At 35.3% G+C, this 14,179-nt stretch overlaps 1 protein-coding gene across 1 annotated transcript in view; it reads right to left on the bottom strand.

The window, feature by feature from the left end:
- The window catches only part of LAMA2 (laminin subunit alpha 2), a 536,992-nt gene that overhangs the window by 397,908 nt on the left and 124,905 nt on the right, over positions 1 to 14,179 (bottom strand). Inside the window, exons 2-3 of the mRNA XM_054697817.1 lie at positions 12,470 to 12,640; positions 5,938 to 6,050 (exon numbers count right to left, since the gene is read on the bottom strand). Of these exons, the coding sequence (XP_054553792.1) occupies positions 5,938 to 6,050; positions 12,470 to 12,640 (284 nt within the window). The remainder of the gene's footprint in view (positions 1 to 5,937; positions 6,051 to 12,469; positions 12,641 to 14,179) is intronic.

Raw genomic sequence — 14,179 nt, 5'->3', positions numbered from 1 at the left:
ACTCTAAATGTAAATGGACTAAACTCTTCAATAAAAAGACACAGAGTTGCAGCCTGGATTAAGAAACAAAACCCAACCTTTTGCTGTCTCCAGGAAACACATTTAGATACAAAAGATAAAAATAGGCTCAAAGTTAAAGGATGGAAAACAATCCTACAAGCAAATGGACCAAAAAAGAAAGCAGGAACAGCTATACTTATATCAGATAAAACAGACTTCAAACTCAAAAAAATAAAAAGAGACCCCAATGGTCACTACATCATGATCAAGGGGACAATACTTCAAGAAGAAATAACACTCATTAACACATACTCACCAAACGAAGGAGCACCAAAATATATCAGACAACTGTTGTCCTCTCTGAAAACAGACATCAGAGAAAACACATATGTAGTGGGAGACTTCAACACACCACTATCAACAATGGATAGATCAATAAGACAAAAAATAAGTAAAGAAACTAAAGCTCTAAATAAGGACATAGAGCAATTGGGCTTAACAGACATCTATAGAACACTAAACCCCAAAAAAACGGAGTATACATTTTTCTCAAGCACACACGGATCATTCTCCAGTATCGATCACATACTGGGGCACAAGACAAACATCAACAGATACACCAAGATTGAAATCATATCAACCATCTTTTCTGACCATGAAGGCATCAAACTAGAAATAAACCATAAAAAGAAGGCAAGGAACTTTCCTACCTCATGGAGATTAAAAACCACACTACTGGAAGACCACTGGACTAATGAGGAGATCAAAGAAGAAATTAAAAAATTCTTTGAATTGAATGACAAGGAGGACACCAATATTCTAAATGTATGGGATGCAGCAAAAGCAGTAATAAGAGGAAAATATATAGCAATAGATGCTCACATCAAGAAACAAGAAAGAACTCAAAGAAACAACCTAATCTCGAAGCTCAAAGATCTAGAAAAAGAACAACAAAAAAAACCCAAAACCAGTAGAAGAAAAGAAATAATAAAAACCAAAGCAGAAATAAATGAAATTGAAACTAAAAAAACAATCCAAAAGATCAATGAAACCAAGAGCTGGTTCTTTGAAAAAATCAATAAAATAGACAAACCCCTAGCCAGGCTCACAAAGGAAAAAAGGGAGAAAGCACAATAAACAGGATCACAAATGAAAGAGGAGAAATCACAACGGACACAGCAGAAATCAAAAGAATAATCAGTAACTACTATGAACAGTTATATGGAAACAAGTTCAACAATCTAGAGGAGATGGACAAATTCCTACAACTCTACAATCACCCAAAGCTAGATAAAGAAGAAATAGAACACCTAAACAGACCAATTACAATTAGCGAAATTGAAATGGTAATCAAAAACCTCCCCGAAAACAAAAGCCCAGGACCTGATGGATTTACAAATGAATTCTACCAAACATTCAGAGACGAATTAGTGCCTATCCTTCACAAACTCTTTCAAAAAATTGAGAAGGAAGGGACAATACCAAACACGTTCTATGAAGCCAACATTACACTAATACCAAAACCAAACAAGGACAACACAAAAAAGGAAAACTACAGGCCAATCTCCCTAATGAACACTGATGCAAAAATCCTCAATAAAATTTAAGCTATCAGAATCCAACAATGTGTCCATAAGATAATTCACCACGACCAAGTAGGATTCATTCCAGGGACACAAGGATGGTTCAACATCCGAAAATCAATCAACGTTATCCAACACATCAACAAAAAGAAATATAAAAACCATATGATAATATCAATAGATGCTGAGAAAGCTTTTGACAAAGTGCAACACGCATTCATGATAAAAGCCCTTGAAATTCTTGGGATACAAGGAACATACCTCAACATCATAAAGGCCATTTATGACAAGCCAACAGCCAGTATCATTCTCAATGGTGAAAAGCTGAAAGCAATTCCATTAAGATCTGGAACAAGACAAGGATGTCCACTCTCACCACTGCTCTTCAATATAATACTGGAAGTCCTAGCCAGAGCAATAAGACAAGAGAAAGACATCCAAGGAATCCAAATAGGAAAAGAAGAAGTCAAACTATCACTATTTGCAGATGATATGATAATATACATAGAGAACCCCAAAAACTCCAAAGAAAAACTAATTCAACTCATCAATCAGTTCAGTAAAGTGGCAGGATACAAAATCAACACACAAAAGTCAGTAGTCTTCCTATACACAAACAATAAATCTGAAGAAGAAGAAATCAAAAAAACCATCCCTTTTATTATTGAAACAAAAAAAATCAAATATTTGGGAATAAATCTAACAAAAGAGGTAAAGGACCTATACAAAGAAAACTATAAAACACTGTTAAAAGAAATAGAAGAAGACACAAAGAAATGGAAAGACATCCCCTGCTCATGGATTGGAAGAATAAACATTATTAAAATGGCCATCCTACCAAAAGCAATCTACAGATTCAATGCTATTCCAATCAAAATTTCAATGTCCTTCTTCAAAGAAATAGAACAATTATTGATGAAATTCATATGGAATCACAAAAAAACCCGAATAGCCAAAGCTCTCCTGAAAAAAAAAGAAGGGAATGGAGGCATCACACTCCCAGACTTCAAACTCTACTACAAAGCCATAATCATCAAAACTGCATGGTATTGGAACAAGAACAGACACACAGACCAATGGAATCGAATAGAAAATCCAGAAATAAACCCACAGATTTATGGTCAACTAATCTTTGACAAAGGAGCAAAGACTATCCATTGGAGCAAAGAAAGTTTGTTCAATAAATGGTGCTGGGAAAACTGGGTCGCTACATGCAAAAGAATGAAGCTTGACCACTACCTCACACCATACACAAAAATCAACTCAAAATGGATTAAAGAACTAGACATAAGACCTGAAACCATAAAATACATAGAAGGAAATATAGGCGAAACACTACGTGATTTGCACATCAAAGACATCTTTACAGACACATCACTCAAAGCAGTGATAGTGAAGGCAAAGATAAACATCTGGGACTACATCAGATTAAAGAGCTTCTGTACAGCAAAAGAGACAATAACAAAAACAAAGAGAAACCCCACCAACTGGGAGAACATTTTTGCACACAACACTAATGATAAAGGACTGATCACAAAAATCTGCAAAGAGCTGATGAGACTCAACAACAACAAAGAAAATAATCCCGTCAAAAAATGGGCAGAAGAGCTAAAAAGAAACTTCTCTGAAGAGGAAATGCAAATGGCCAACAGGCATATGAAGAAATGTTCAACATCACTTGTAATCAGGGAAATGCAAATCAAAACTACCATGAGATACCATCTTACACCAGTGAGAATAGCACATATTAAAAAAACTAGCAACAACAAGTGTTGGTGAGGGTGTGGAGAAAAAGGAACTCTTCTGCACTGTTGGTGGGAGTGAAAACTGGTCCAACCATTATGGAGAGCTGTGTGGAGATTTCTGGACCTACAAAACATAGAGCTTCCATATGATCCAGCAATTCCACTCCTCAGTATTTACCCAAAGGACACAGAAACATCCATTCCAAAGAACACCTGCACTCCTATGTTTATAGCAGCACTATTTACAATAGCTAAGCTTGGGAAACAGCCCAAATGCCCAAAAATAGATGACTGGATCAAGAAGATGTGGTACATATATACCATGGAATATTACTCAGCATTCAAAAAAGATAAACACATGCAATTTGCAGCAACATGGATGGCGCTGGAAGGGATCATGCTCAGCGAAATAAGCCAAAAAGAAAAAGAAAAATACCGGATGGTTTCACTCATAGCAGGAATCTAGAAAACTTAAATAAGGGACCAGAAGAATGAATAACTATAAGAAAGCAAAAATCAAAATCAACAAAAAACTATGAACCAGAGACACTTTTTGGGGGGTGAGGGGCGGGAGGTGAGGGATTGGGGTCAGAATGGGGGGGTTGCAATTGTATGGGGAATATAAAAATAAAATTTATTATTTAAAAAAAATAAATAAAAATAAATAAAAAATAAATAAAAATGGAAAAAAAATAAAATGAAATGAAATAAATGGGAAGAAGGAAAGAACTGTAAAACAAACTTACATAATTCTTGTGGAAATGAATGCAAAGCAAACTTAGGGAAATATGAATGATTTCATTGAAAAATGGGTTTTCAAGTAGATACTTTGTCCTATTGAATTAAACAGTTATAGGCTATACTGGATAGAAAAGACTTATTAAAACCTTTGGTTGTACCATTAAGTTGTAAATTAAAAGGAGTAAAATTTGGCTACAGTTGATAAATCAATACTGGTGGTTTAAATTCAAAGAATAGTTAAGTGCTCTGTGCAAATTATATTAATCATTGACTCTCTGCTCCATGTGCAAAAAATAGGTGAAGAGTAGAGCAGAGCAGTTAACTATCGCTATTTATTGGTCCAATTCAGGAGATGATCCAAGGCAACAGAGAGCAGACTCACTCTGACTGAGAAGGTCAAATTTCAATAACTATGTGAAAGGGGAGAACTGTTGTGTATGATAAAGACCAAGGTGTCCTTATCAAGAGAGAGATGAAGTCCATTTTTGAGATTAGAATCCTCAAGGAATTCATTCACAAGACTTCACTGACATAAAGCATGACTGATTAGCATGGTAGTTTGCGCAGCCATTCCCTAATACTGCTCTGAGACTTCCTGGGAAATATCAATAACTCAAGGCTGACATTCAGCTACCAGGATAACTAGAAAAAAATCTGTATCAGCTGATAATTTAGCTGCAGTACTGAGCCCCTGGTGCTACCCAACTCTCAGATCCTGAGGAGTTCAAGACAGGTGGAAAAGAGGATCTGTTGTAGTGCTACCAGTCAGTTCTTTAAAGTTCCATAATGTACACACCTTGGTTAAAATGAGACCAGAAACTAAAGGTAGCAGGTCACATCCTATCAATGACAAACAGCATCCATTAGGGAAATGCCTGGTGTCTGTCTGGCTCCCTGAGTATATAGCTAACCCTCATTGGCTGGTATTACCCTTCACTCTGGCTACGTGTGTAGCACGATCTCTACAGTGTATAATATCTGTCACTAACTAGCTTGGCATTCCCGCTACACTAACCTCTAACTTCCTGGCTGCTCTATCTCCAGTGAGTCAGAGAAGAGTAGTTGAAAGTGTCTTCTCTCAGAGAGTGAGAGAAAAAAAGTGCTGAAATCACTTCCTAATGCTCCCAATATCACTCAGTCTTTAGTCAATTAAATAAGCTTTTGAATTTGGAATAACAGCAAAATACAGAAATATTTTTTCAGCTTTAATCCTATTTGCAAGTCAATATCATTTGGGGTGATGGTGATTCTTGATTAATAACTTTGATATAATGAACAGAATAAAGAAATAAATTAAGCGCAGAAGGTTCCCAGCTCTATGAAACACAAACGCTAACTACTAACATCAATTTTGCAATTTTATGCAACTACAAGGCTTGTTACCTCATTTAGTGACTCAAATTTAATTTATGAATCAACTGTCACAGCTTACTCAACTCTCAGTAATGAGAGGCAATTTACTCAAGAGCCTTGTTATCTAAGAAACTTCCAGTGCATGCACCATGGGCAGAATAGGAGCACTATATATTTTTAAAAGTTAAAAATGACAGCATTATATTTTCTTTATGTAAAATTTTATCGATCTATATTATCACCTTTAATTAGTTAAGACAAAGTCAGCTACTAATTCAGTTCTAAATTCTTCATGTGGATTCATTTTGGTTGTGTTTTAGAAATAAATGCCAAATATTTAAAAATAAATATGATAAACAGCTGCTTTTGTTCATTATATCAGGAAATAATGGAGTGTGATAAGAAACAGTATTCTTCCACCCAAGAACTAAAATTTAAACAAATAACAAATTCAAGATATAATTTCAGAAGTGGAAAATGATTTTAAAAAGAGAAAGAGAACAGAGGCACTATACCTGCTGCAAATCCAGGGTGATTGTCACATAATGATATTCAATTCCATTCTTAATACTGGGACTCTGCCACCAAGTGTTCTTTCCATCAATAGCATTTGTAATTGGGTGTCTCTCTATTGAGTCATCAGCAACAGCATACAAAGGAGAAAAAAGATCACAGAACAAATTTATGGCTGTTTCTTTAAAGAAAAAGGTCAAGTGAAGCTAAATGATCATCATTTAAAATCAGACATTAAAATAACAAAAAGATATCAATTCACATCTTCAACAGAATTTACTTAATGCCAATTTTTTCACACCCCTCTACAAGGTAGTGTGAAATGGATACATGCCTAAGTTATAAGAGAAGAGGCTTCTCGGCACTAAGGCCATGATCTAAAATGGACAACTTTAAAGATTACTATAGATATTAAGTGTGAGGAAATTATGTTGAAATCTAATGGATGTGTCAATCATTCAAAGAAGCAAAACCTCTACAATCTGAGGAAGCTCTAGTATGCTATCAACTTTGTTAACAGATACATAAAATCCTGAATTGTAGTTGAAAGGTATGTGAAGATTTGCGCTTCTGAAACATTCATTATTACCAAGATGTGGGCAATCCAACATGTATCTGGTTTTAATATAAAATGCTATCAAATTCATCCCATAGGCTTTTTTCAGTCAGTCCTTAACTTGCCAACTTCCTATCACTATTTAAAAATATAGTGAAAGATGCTCCAAACCTCCCATATAGCATTTGTTAATCCCATAATCATTTATGCAGTGCAGACAATAATTAGGGAAAGGATGGTTTAAAAAAAAAAAAACCTCCATCCTACCAACAAAATAAGGAACTTAAGGAACTTCGCTGACCTTTACTCCAGTTAGGTAAGCATAGGATAAAACTTAGGAGTTATAGACAATTGTTAGCATACCAGTTTCCTTCCTTACAAGCCCCAAATTTCGCAGATTCCTCATTCCATCCTTTTTAGCTCCGCACATCTCTTAACAGTAGCCATTACCCCTGAGCTGCCTAAACTCTCATTCCTTTTGTTCTCATCTGAAACCTGCACTACCAAATCTCACTTCCCAAATATTTTAAGTTTTGTTCCTTTTCTCTTCCTCTAATCAGACCCAGCACATGTGCAAGTGAGGATGGCAGCAGTGGAGATTTTCCTACTTTCAGTAAGGGCACTTAGCTTCTAACACCTCACTTGGGAGTTGGTATATTTGCCCAAAGGATGTAAACAAAGAAGTGAGCTTTTTTGAAACTCTTCTGTGCTTGCTACTTATCTTTAGAAGATGTTTCAAATGAATGGCCTAAGAATAACCTTTTCATTTGGCACACAATTTTTTTAATTCAAAGGAATACAGGGTTTTTTTCACTATCTGAAGCAGCACATTCCCAAGAGACCGTTTTTAAGTCTAAACGGCATAAAACCAAAAGGCACTCACTCATATATATAGAAAAATATTTTAGTGTTCCTAGATGCCCCAAATAATCTACCAAATCATACCAAATCGCACATACAACCTGGAACAACATTAATATATAGTACAAGCAGGAATGATAAGATAAATACCCAGGCTTTATTAGCAGTTCTGGTTAGGAGGTTGGCAGTGCCACTACCTGCTCGGAGTGCATGCTGCCTCTAACACAGCTGCTGCAAAACAAACACTGAAAATGCTTTTCACTTTTTGCCTTTTTGTTACAAAAGTGAAAATCCTTTTTGCATTTCTTTTTATCAGCAAAAGCAATTTCTAATGTAAATCTTTGGTAAAAGCAAAGGGATAAGGCAAACTTTAAAAAGTGGGTAGTACCAGTACTTCAAATAATAAACAAAATATATCACTATGAGAAACAATCATGATCTCTTGATTTGCCTACGTAATGTGGTAATCTAGTCAATATTGGAATGATAATGGTAATGAAAAAGCATAAAGTCTGAAATATGAAGAGCTGGAGTATGAGTTGCTAGATGTTGTTCCTGGTTCTACCATCTAGCATATAATTGATCATGGGCAAGTCAAACCTGGTGTGTCATTCTTGAAATACAGATAAAATTCCACTTATATGGTGATTCCAGATTAATTTTCAGGAAAAAAAATTCTTAAGCAATATGTGTGTGAGAGATATTTAAAGAATTAATATAGGCATTCTAGCTCTTCTCCAATAGTAAACTCCCACCTACATGTACTATTATTTAATATATCATTAGTATTTAGTCATAAAATGAAGGACACTAAAACCAACTACAGTTTTTTGGGTTGTTTTTTTTTTTTTTCAGTTTTATATAGTTAGTTATGCATAGAAGAACTGGGGTGTAGTCTAGAGGTGCGGGAGGTGAGAGGATTCACCAGAGACAGATTGGGGAGCAGAACAGTCAGATTTACTGAAATACACCACTGAAATACACCACTGGGCAGCAGGAGAGACAGGAGAGGTCTGCTGTGTCTGGGCTGGGGATGGAACTCAAACCCTAATGGTGGTAGCCATGATAGCACTGAGATTTAACCCCTAGGCCACCAGAGAAGCTCCCAGCTACAGTTTTTAAAAAAAAAAAAATATCAAAATGAAGAATAATTCTTCAAAATATATTTATTTTATTTTCATGAAAAATTTGGATTTTGTTCTCATTTTTTCATTTTGCCATAGACCACTAAAAGTTTCTCTGATGGGAATCTTCAACTCAGTTACCAGAGGAACATTATAACTTAACATTCTAAATCATTATTATAAATATACATAAAATAAATGATACATCTGTTCAAAATATACTCTTCTGAATCTTAATAAGAGACAAATTGTATTTAACAAAAAGTTTAAAAATAACAATAAAATTTAAGCCAAATTCTTCAATGTAACTGTAGTTTATTAGTGAAGCAAAATCATTTTCAGAACATTTTTACTAAAAACTAATTATTATTAAATTTGCCACTTTCAAACTGCCACATTTTTAATCTATATTAATTTCATCAAAATAGTTTGCTATAACTTCTTTAACTGAAAACATGAAGATAAGACTTTGAGTCACTTAAAAGTATATGACACTAACATACTATGCTGTTCTTAATGATAAATTTTTTTTTATTCAATAAACAGCTGGATCAACTTGTTTTGTACCAAGTCCTATCATATTAGCAGTCCACTGAGATGAGGCATCCTAGCTCATTAATGAAAAGAAAACAATGCTGAGTATATTTAATAATTAGTGCTAGTTAACTTCTATTGAAATTAGAGAAGGTGTCAGGTTTTTATAATAGCAGCAAATACCAGAAGCATAACTAAATATCAGTCAAATGCCCTTTGGTATGTTGGTGCTGAAATTGGCATATTAGGATTCAGAACTATATAAGAAATATTATTGGCATTACTCCTAAAGAAAAATAAATATCATAAAAAATATTCCCCAAACAGCCTCCTGAATTTTCTTTGCAGATTGGGGGTTTAATATGTGATAGAAAACCAGACACACAATCACATTTCCAAATCAAATTTGTGACTCTTAGGTAATTGTGAGAGAAGCTATGTAATTGGAAAGTTTGATATCTGCCACTTTAGGTCAAATTGATATGAGAGTTAGTCATGAAAAGAAGACTGGGAGATTAATCAACAATTAACCATAATCCCCATTATGAGAGTTTAATCATAATTAATTTGCAAATACTGATTAATTGTTGGCATACTTCCCTTATTTAAAAGGATAGCGAAACTTACAACATCCTCAACAAGGATAACTATGCAAGTCAATCCAAAGGCTAACTGCATCTGAAAATTGGTGAGGGAATTATTGATGAAGAAAACCTTTCAAACTGCTAGTTTTTAATTGGGAAGCACAATCTATTAAGAGTCAGGAAGGTCAAGTTTTCTTTTCTTTGCATAGCAATTAAGCACAGACCTTCCACATTTGTTTCAGCTGTTTGCTGAATTTGTGGAATTATATTGTCTGTTACTCCAACATTTACAAAAATATATTCATGTGGTTACTTGCTAGATTTTTATTCTTGTGGGGGTATTGTTCTTTCTAAGTTTCTAGTTCCAAACAGAACTTTGCAATGCAATGAAACTGGTAACTTAAACTTAATTTAATCATACAAAGTTAATCCAGGCTGTGACACATTAGGAAAAAAAAAAAAACTACATTAAATAAAAATGAAGTATTAAAGAACATTCCTTGGGCCTCCCTGGTGGCACAATGGGTTAAGACACAACCTATGAAGCTATTTGCAGCCACTGCAGCTCGAGTTCAATCCCCAGCAGCCAGGAAGCAACCCACATGGCAGGGCAGAACTCTCCTCACTAGCCCGTTGCTCCCCTCAGCAGTGTACTTCAATCTGCCTATTCTGTTTCCCACTTTCTCTGGTGAATCCTCTCACCCCCTGCACCTCTGGCATGTACCCCAGTTCTTGTATGCATAAATAAAATAAATCTTTAAAAAAAGAACATTTCTTATGTGTATCTTGCTTTACTAAAACAATGTATTCACTTTTGCACCAATGTAAAAATATGGGGTGGGATTACCTAAATATAGATATCTTTTGTTAAGACCTAAGACAAACTAAATATAGAACTCTGGAAAGAGAAGTGATAGAACTACTCTTGGACTCAATTTGGAAAAAGCATCTCGATTTTTCCAATTAAAGTTTCCATTCAATTATCTCCCATCCAAATCTTTGTACTTTCCTTCCATCTGTTACAGAGAAGAAATCTCCATATAGGGGGAGTTCCATGTCTCCTGTCCCATGTTCCCTTTATTAGTCCTACCTAATAAAGGGTATAGCTGAGTGGCAAAGGGAAGCTAGAGAAGACTTGAACACTTGAAGGACACATAGAGACAGAAGGAGAGACAAATGGAGCAGAGATCTGTGAAGAAGTCCCACTTGCTTCTCAGATTTGGACTTGCACCAGGGATTTGGGGAACTTGGAGAGAGAACATGGAGACAAGACATGTAGAGACATTTGTACAAATTGATATATTTGATGATTCCCATTATATATATCTATTTTATACATACATATTATCAACCTCCACCTTTAAAATTATCTCAAGCTATTCTCCCATCCTCCAATAAATTCATTAAATCAAACTATTTACAGTTCTCTGAATAGATGGTGCTGGTTCATACCATCAAGATTTAGGCATGCTTTTTCTCTTATTATCCTTTCCCCTATTTATCTTACTCTTATTTTCATAGTACATGGGTTACTTTTTCTCAGGAATCTTTAGTGACCTCTCTTAAGTCAAGGATTGTGTGTGATTTAACATTATGCTCCAGTATGATGTGTTAGGAGCAGGTGTTAAATTCCTTGCTGAATAAATATATGAATGATTCTGAGATATCATGTGGTTCATGTAGATCAGCAAGATAGTTTTGGATAGCAATTTTCTTTAAAGCACTCCATTTCTTGTATTTAAGAACCTTCATAATCTGATTCTAGCTTCTGTACCAGGTCAATCTCTACACTGACTACTATATTTTCAGTTCTAGGTAATTCCCTGAGAAATTGAGATTTCCTCTCATATTCTGTAGCCTCTTCCTGGCATTCTTTCTTCTCTCCCTCCTCTCTCCTCTTTACCTGCTCAAGACATACTGGTCATTGAATTTCAGTTTAGGTCTCACTTCTGGCAAAACTTTGTTTATACCAGGAATGAAACTGCAACCCTTCTCTCTCTTCCTCAAGTCCCTAAGTTAATTCTTTCATTTGTACTTACCACAGTACATAACAATAGTCTGCTTTTTGCCCATTTCTTTATTAGTTAAAGCAGGAACCACACCTTATTCTCTTTGGATCTCCATCACAGTACTTAGCACATAAGTGACCAATGAATGACTGAAACCTGAATTAGTAACCACATCTTCAGATGCAATTCCAGAAGCAGTAAACCTAATGATTGCCACATGTATTGAGCTGGAAAACCTTCCTCAAACACTAAGTTGGTGTAGGTATCCCCACTTACCAACAATTCAAGTTATATTACTTATTTTTACCAAAGTCTACATTAGTATATGTTTTCACTAACTGAATGAAATCTGGTAAGGATTTTCACTTTTACAACAACAGCAAAATAGCATTCGCCATTGGTTTTGCAGCAGCTGTACCAGAAGCAGTATGAGTGGCACTGCCAAGTTCCTTTCCCCAGAAATACTTTATACAGGCCTTGCATTTTTCAAATCATTCCTGTTTTTAATATTTGGTAGTATAATTAGGTTTTATGTGTATTTTGCTATGATTTGGCAGTATTTGGGAGGGGGCCTGGAAAAATTCAAAAATATTTTCATGTAAATGGTAATTGTTTCCTGTTGTATCTATTTCAGTTCATGAAAGAATTCATAGAAATGCTAGCATTTCTGATAGAGTGGGAGAAAGCTGCATGGAGAATTAACTCCAATCATGTTTGTGAAATGACAGAGAGGGGCTATAAAGAAGTTCACAAAGTCTAGGAATTCGGGGGCACACAAGACTTTTGACTTTAGTGCAACCTGGCCTCAAAATCTCTCAATTATAGATCATCTCCAGTACCATATGCATATATAGTTGAGTACATACGGTAGGGATTGCTGCTGTTTTGATTGCAGATTCGACATTGGGGGTTCCTCACAGGCTGCCCAGGGACATGCTCTACCAACTTGCAGTACATTTCAGGTCCTTTTTCTCCACATGTTGCATTTGTGGTGATGAGAGCATTAGAAGCAAGGTTCAGAACAGCAGGAAATAAACCTGGAAAAGACAAAGACAAAAAAAAAAAATTAAGGTGTGAGAGTCCAAAATTATGTGGCATGATTTTGCTGCTGAAAATAGCATAGGATATTTTTCAGAGTATTAATCAAAAATGAAAGATAATTAAACAACTGACTTAGTTAAGAGCTACATAAGTAGCATATTTTATCAAATGAATATTTATTTCTAAAGTTTTCTTAATTTTTGACATCTAATAGTTAATGAGAACAAAGCCCTGTCTCTAACACACAGTTAAAGAATAAAAAGTAAATACTGAATCCCTCTTCTTTCATTTCAGTTATTTTATATGTAGGGTAAAAATATAATCACCTGTAAAGATTTTGCACAACTATGCAGCTATGTTTTCTGTGGCCATTTTTATTCCCAAATTATCATTTAGCATGTTATTGTGATTTCTTTATACTGGGAAAAACAAAATATGATGAAAGATCTTGGAAAACCATTCTTTACCACCTTTATGCTATGTCATCATATTACACAGCAATATCTTATCAGGAACAAGTTATTGCATTATCCATGATCAATTCCTACAAATGATTTCTTTTGTTTTTTTTTTTTAAAGATATATTTATTTATTTACAAGCACTGGATACAGTCAGAAGCGCGGGAGGGTGAGAGGATTCACCAGAGCCAGAGCAGGGAACATAACAGGCAGACTGATGAAATACCCTGCTGAGGGGAGCAGCAGGCGGCAGGAGAGGTCTGCGCGCTATGAGGGACCCTCCCCAGTGGCCGGGGACCGAACTGGTACTGGTGCTGCAGAGGCTGCGGGCAGCTTCGCAGCCCAGCACTCAACTGTTGCGCCATCAGGGGAGGCCCCCTACAAATGATTTCTTAGAAACAATAACAGTTTTGGTTTGCTTAGGTATAATCTCAGAGGCCCATCCAATGTGAGGCAGGGAGATCTTTTATTTCATGTGAGAAGTTAATTCAGGCTTTTTCCATTCTATAACTTAATGTCTCATATTTGCATGTCTCATATTTGCAGTTTATATACCTCTGTCCAATGTCAATTTAGTAAAGACACTTATCAGAAGCCACTCTTCAAGTGAAAAACTTGTCGTGGAGAAAGTACATTTAAGATTGTAGATAACATGATTGAATTTATGTAAGGAACAGGTTGACCATGTCTCTACCCTATACATATAACACGTAGGTAAATATCAGTTCAATCTCTGACAGGAAGTCCTTTCCTTACTCTATCCTTTGTCTTTTTTTATTGAGATACCTAGAGTTTTACATTGGTGTTTTCTGTCATATCTTCAACAATAGCACATGCTGGCAACAGAACACAACTGAATGCATTTGTGAAATAGATGAATTGTAAATATTGCCCTCATAAATATTCTTCTGCATAATGACAATAATAGCCAACATTATTGGATGTTTATAATGCTTCATGCACTATTCTTTCAGGGATTATTCTAACACTCTTTACCTGCATGAACTAATTTGCAACACACGACATCCACATGAACTACCTGCTAATATTATCCCTATTTCATGAGCATGTTCATT

This window comes from Talpa occidentalis, unplaced genomic scaffold (genome assembly GCF_014898055.3).
Source record: "Talpa occidentalis isolate TD23 unplaced genomic scaffold, MPIMG_talOcc4v2.1 talOcc4.2, whole genome shotgun sequence".
NCBI classification, from domain to species: domain Eukaryota; kingdom Metazoa; phylum Chordata; class Mammalia; order Eulipotyphla; family Talpidae; genus Talpa; species Talpa occidentalis.
This window is presented reverse-complemented; position numbering and strand designations above follow the sequence as displayed.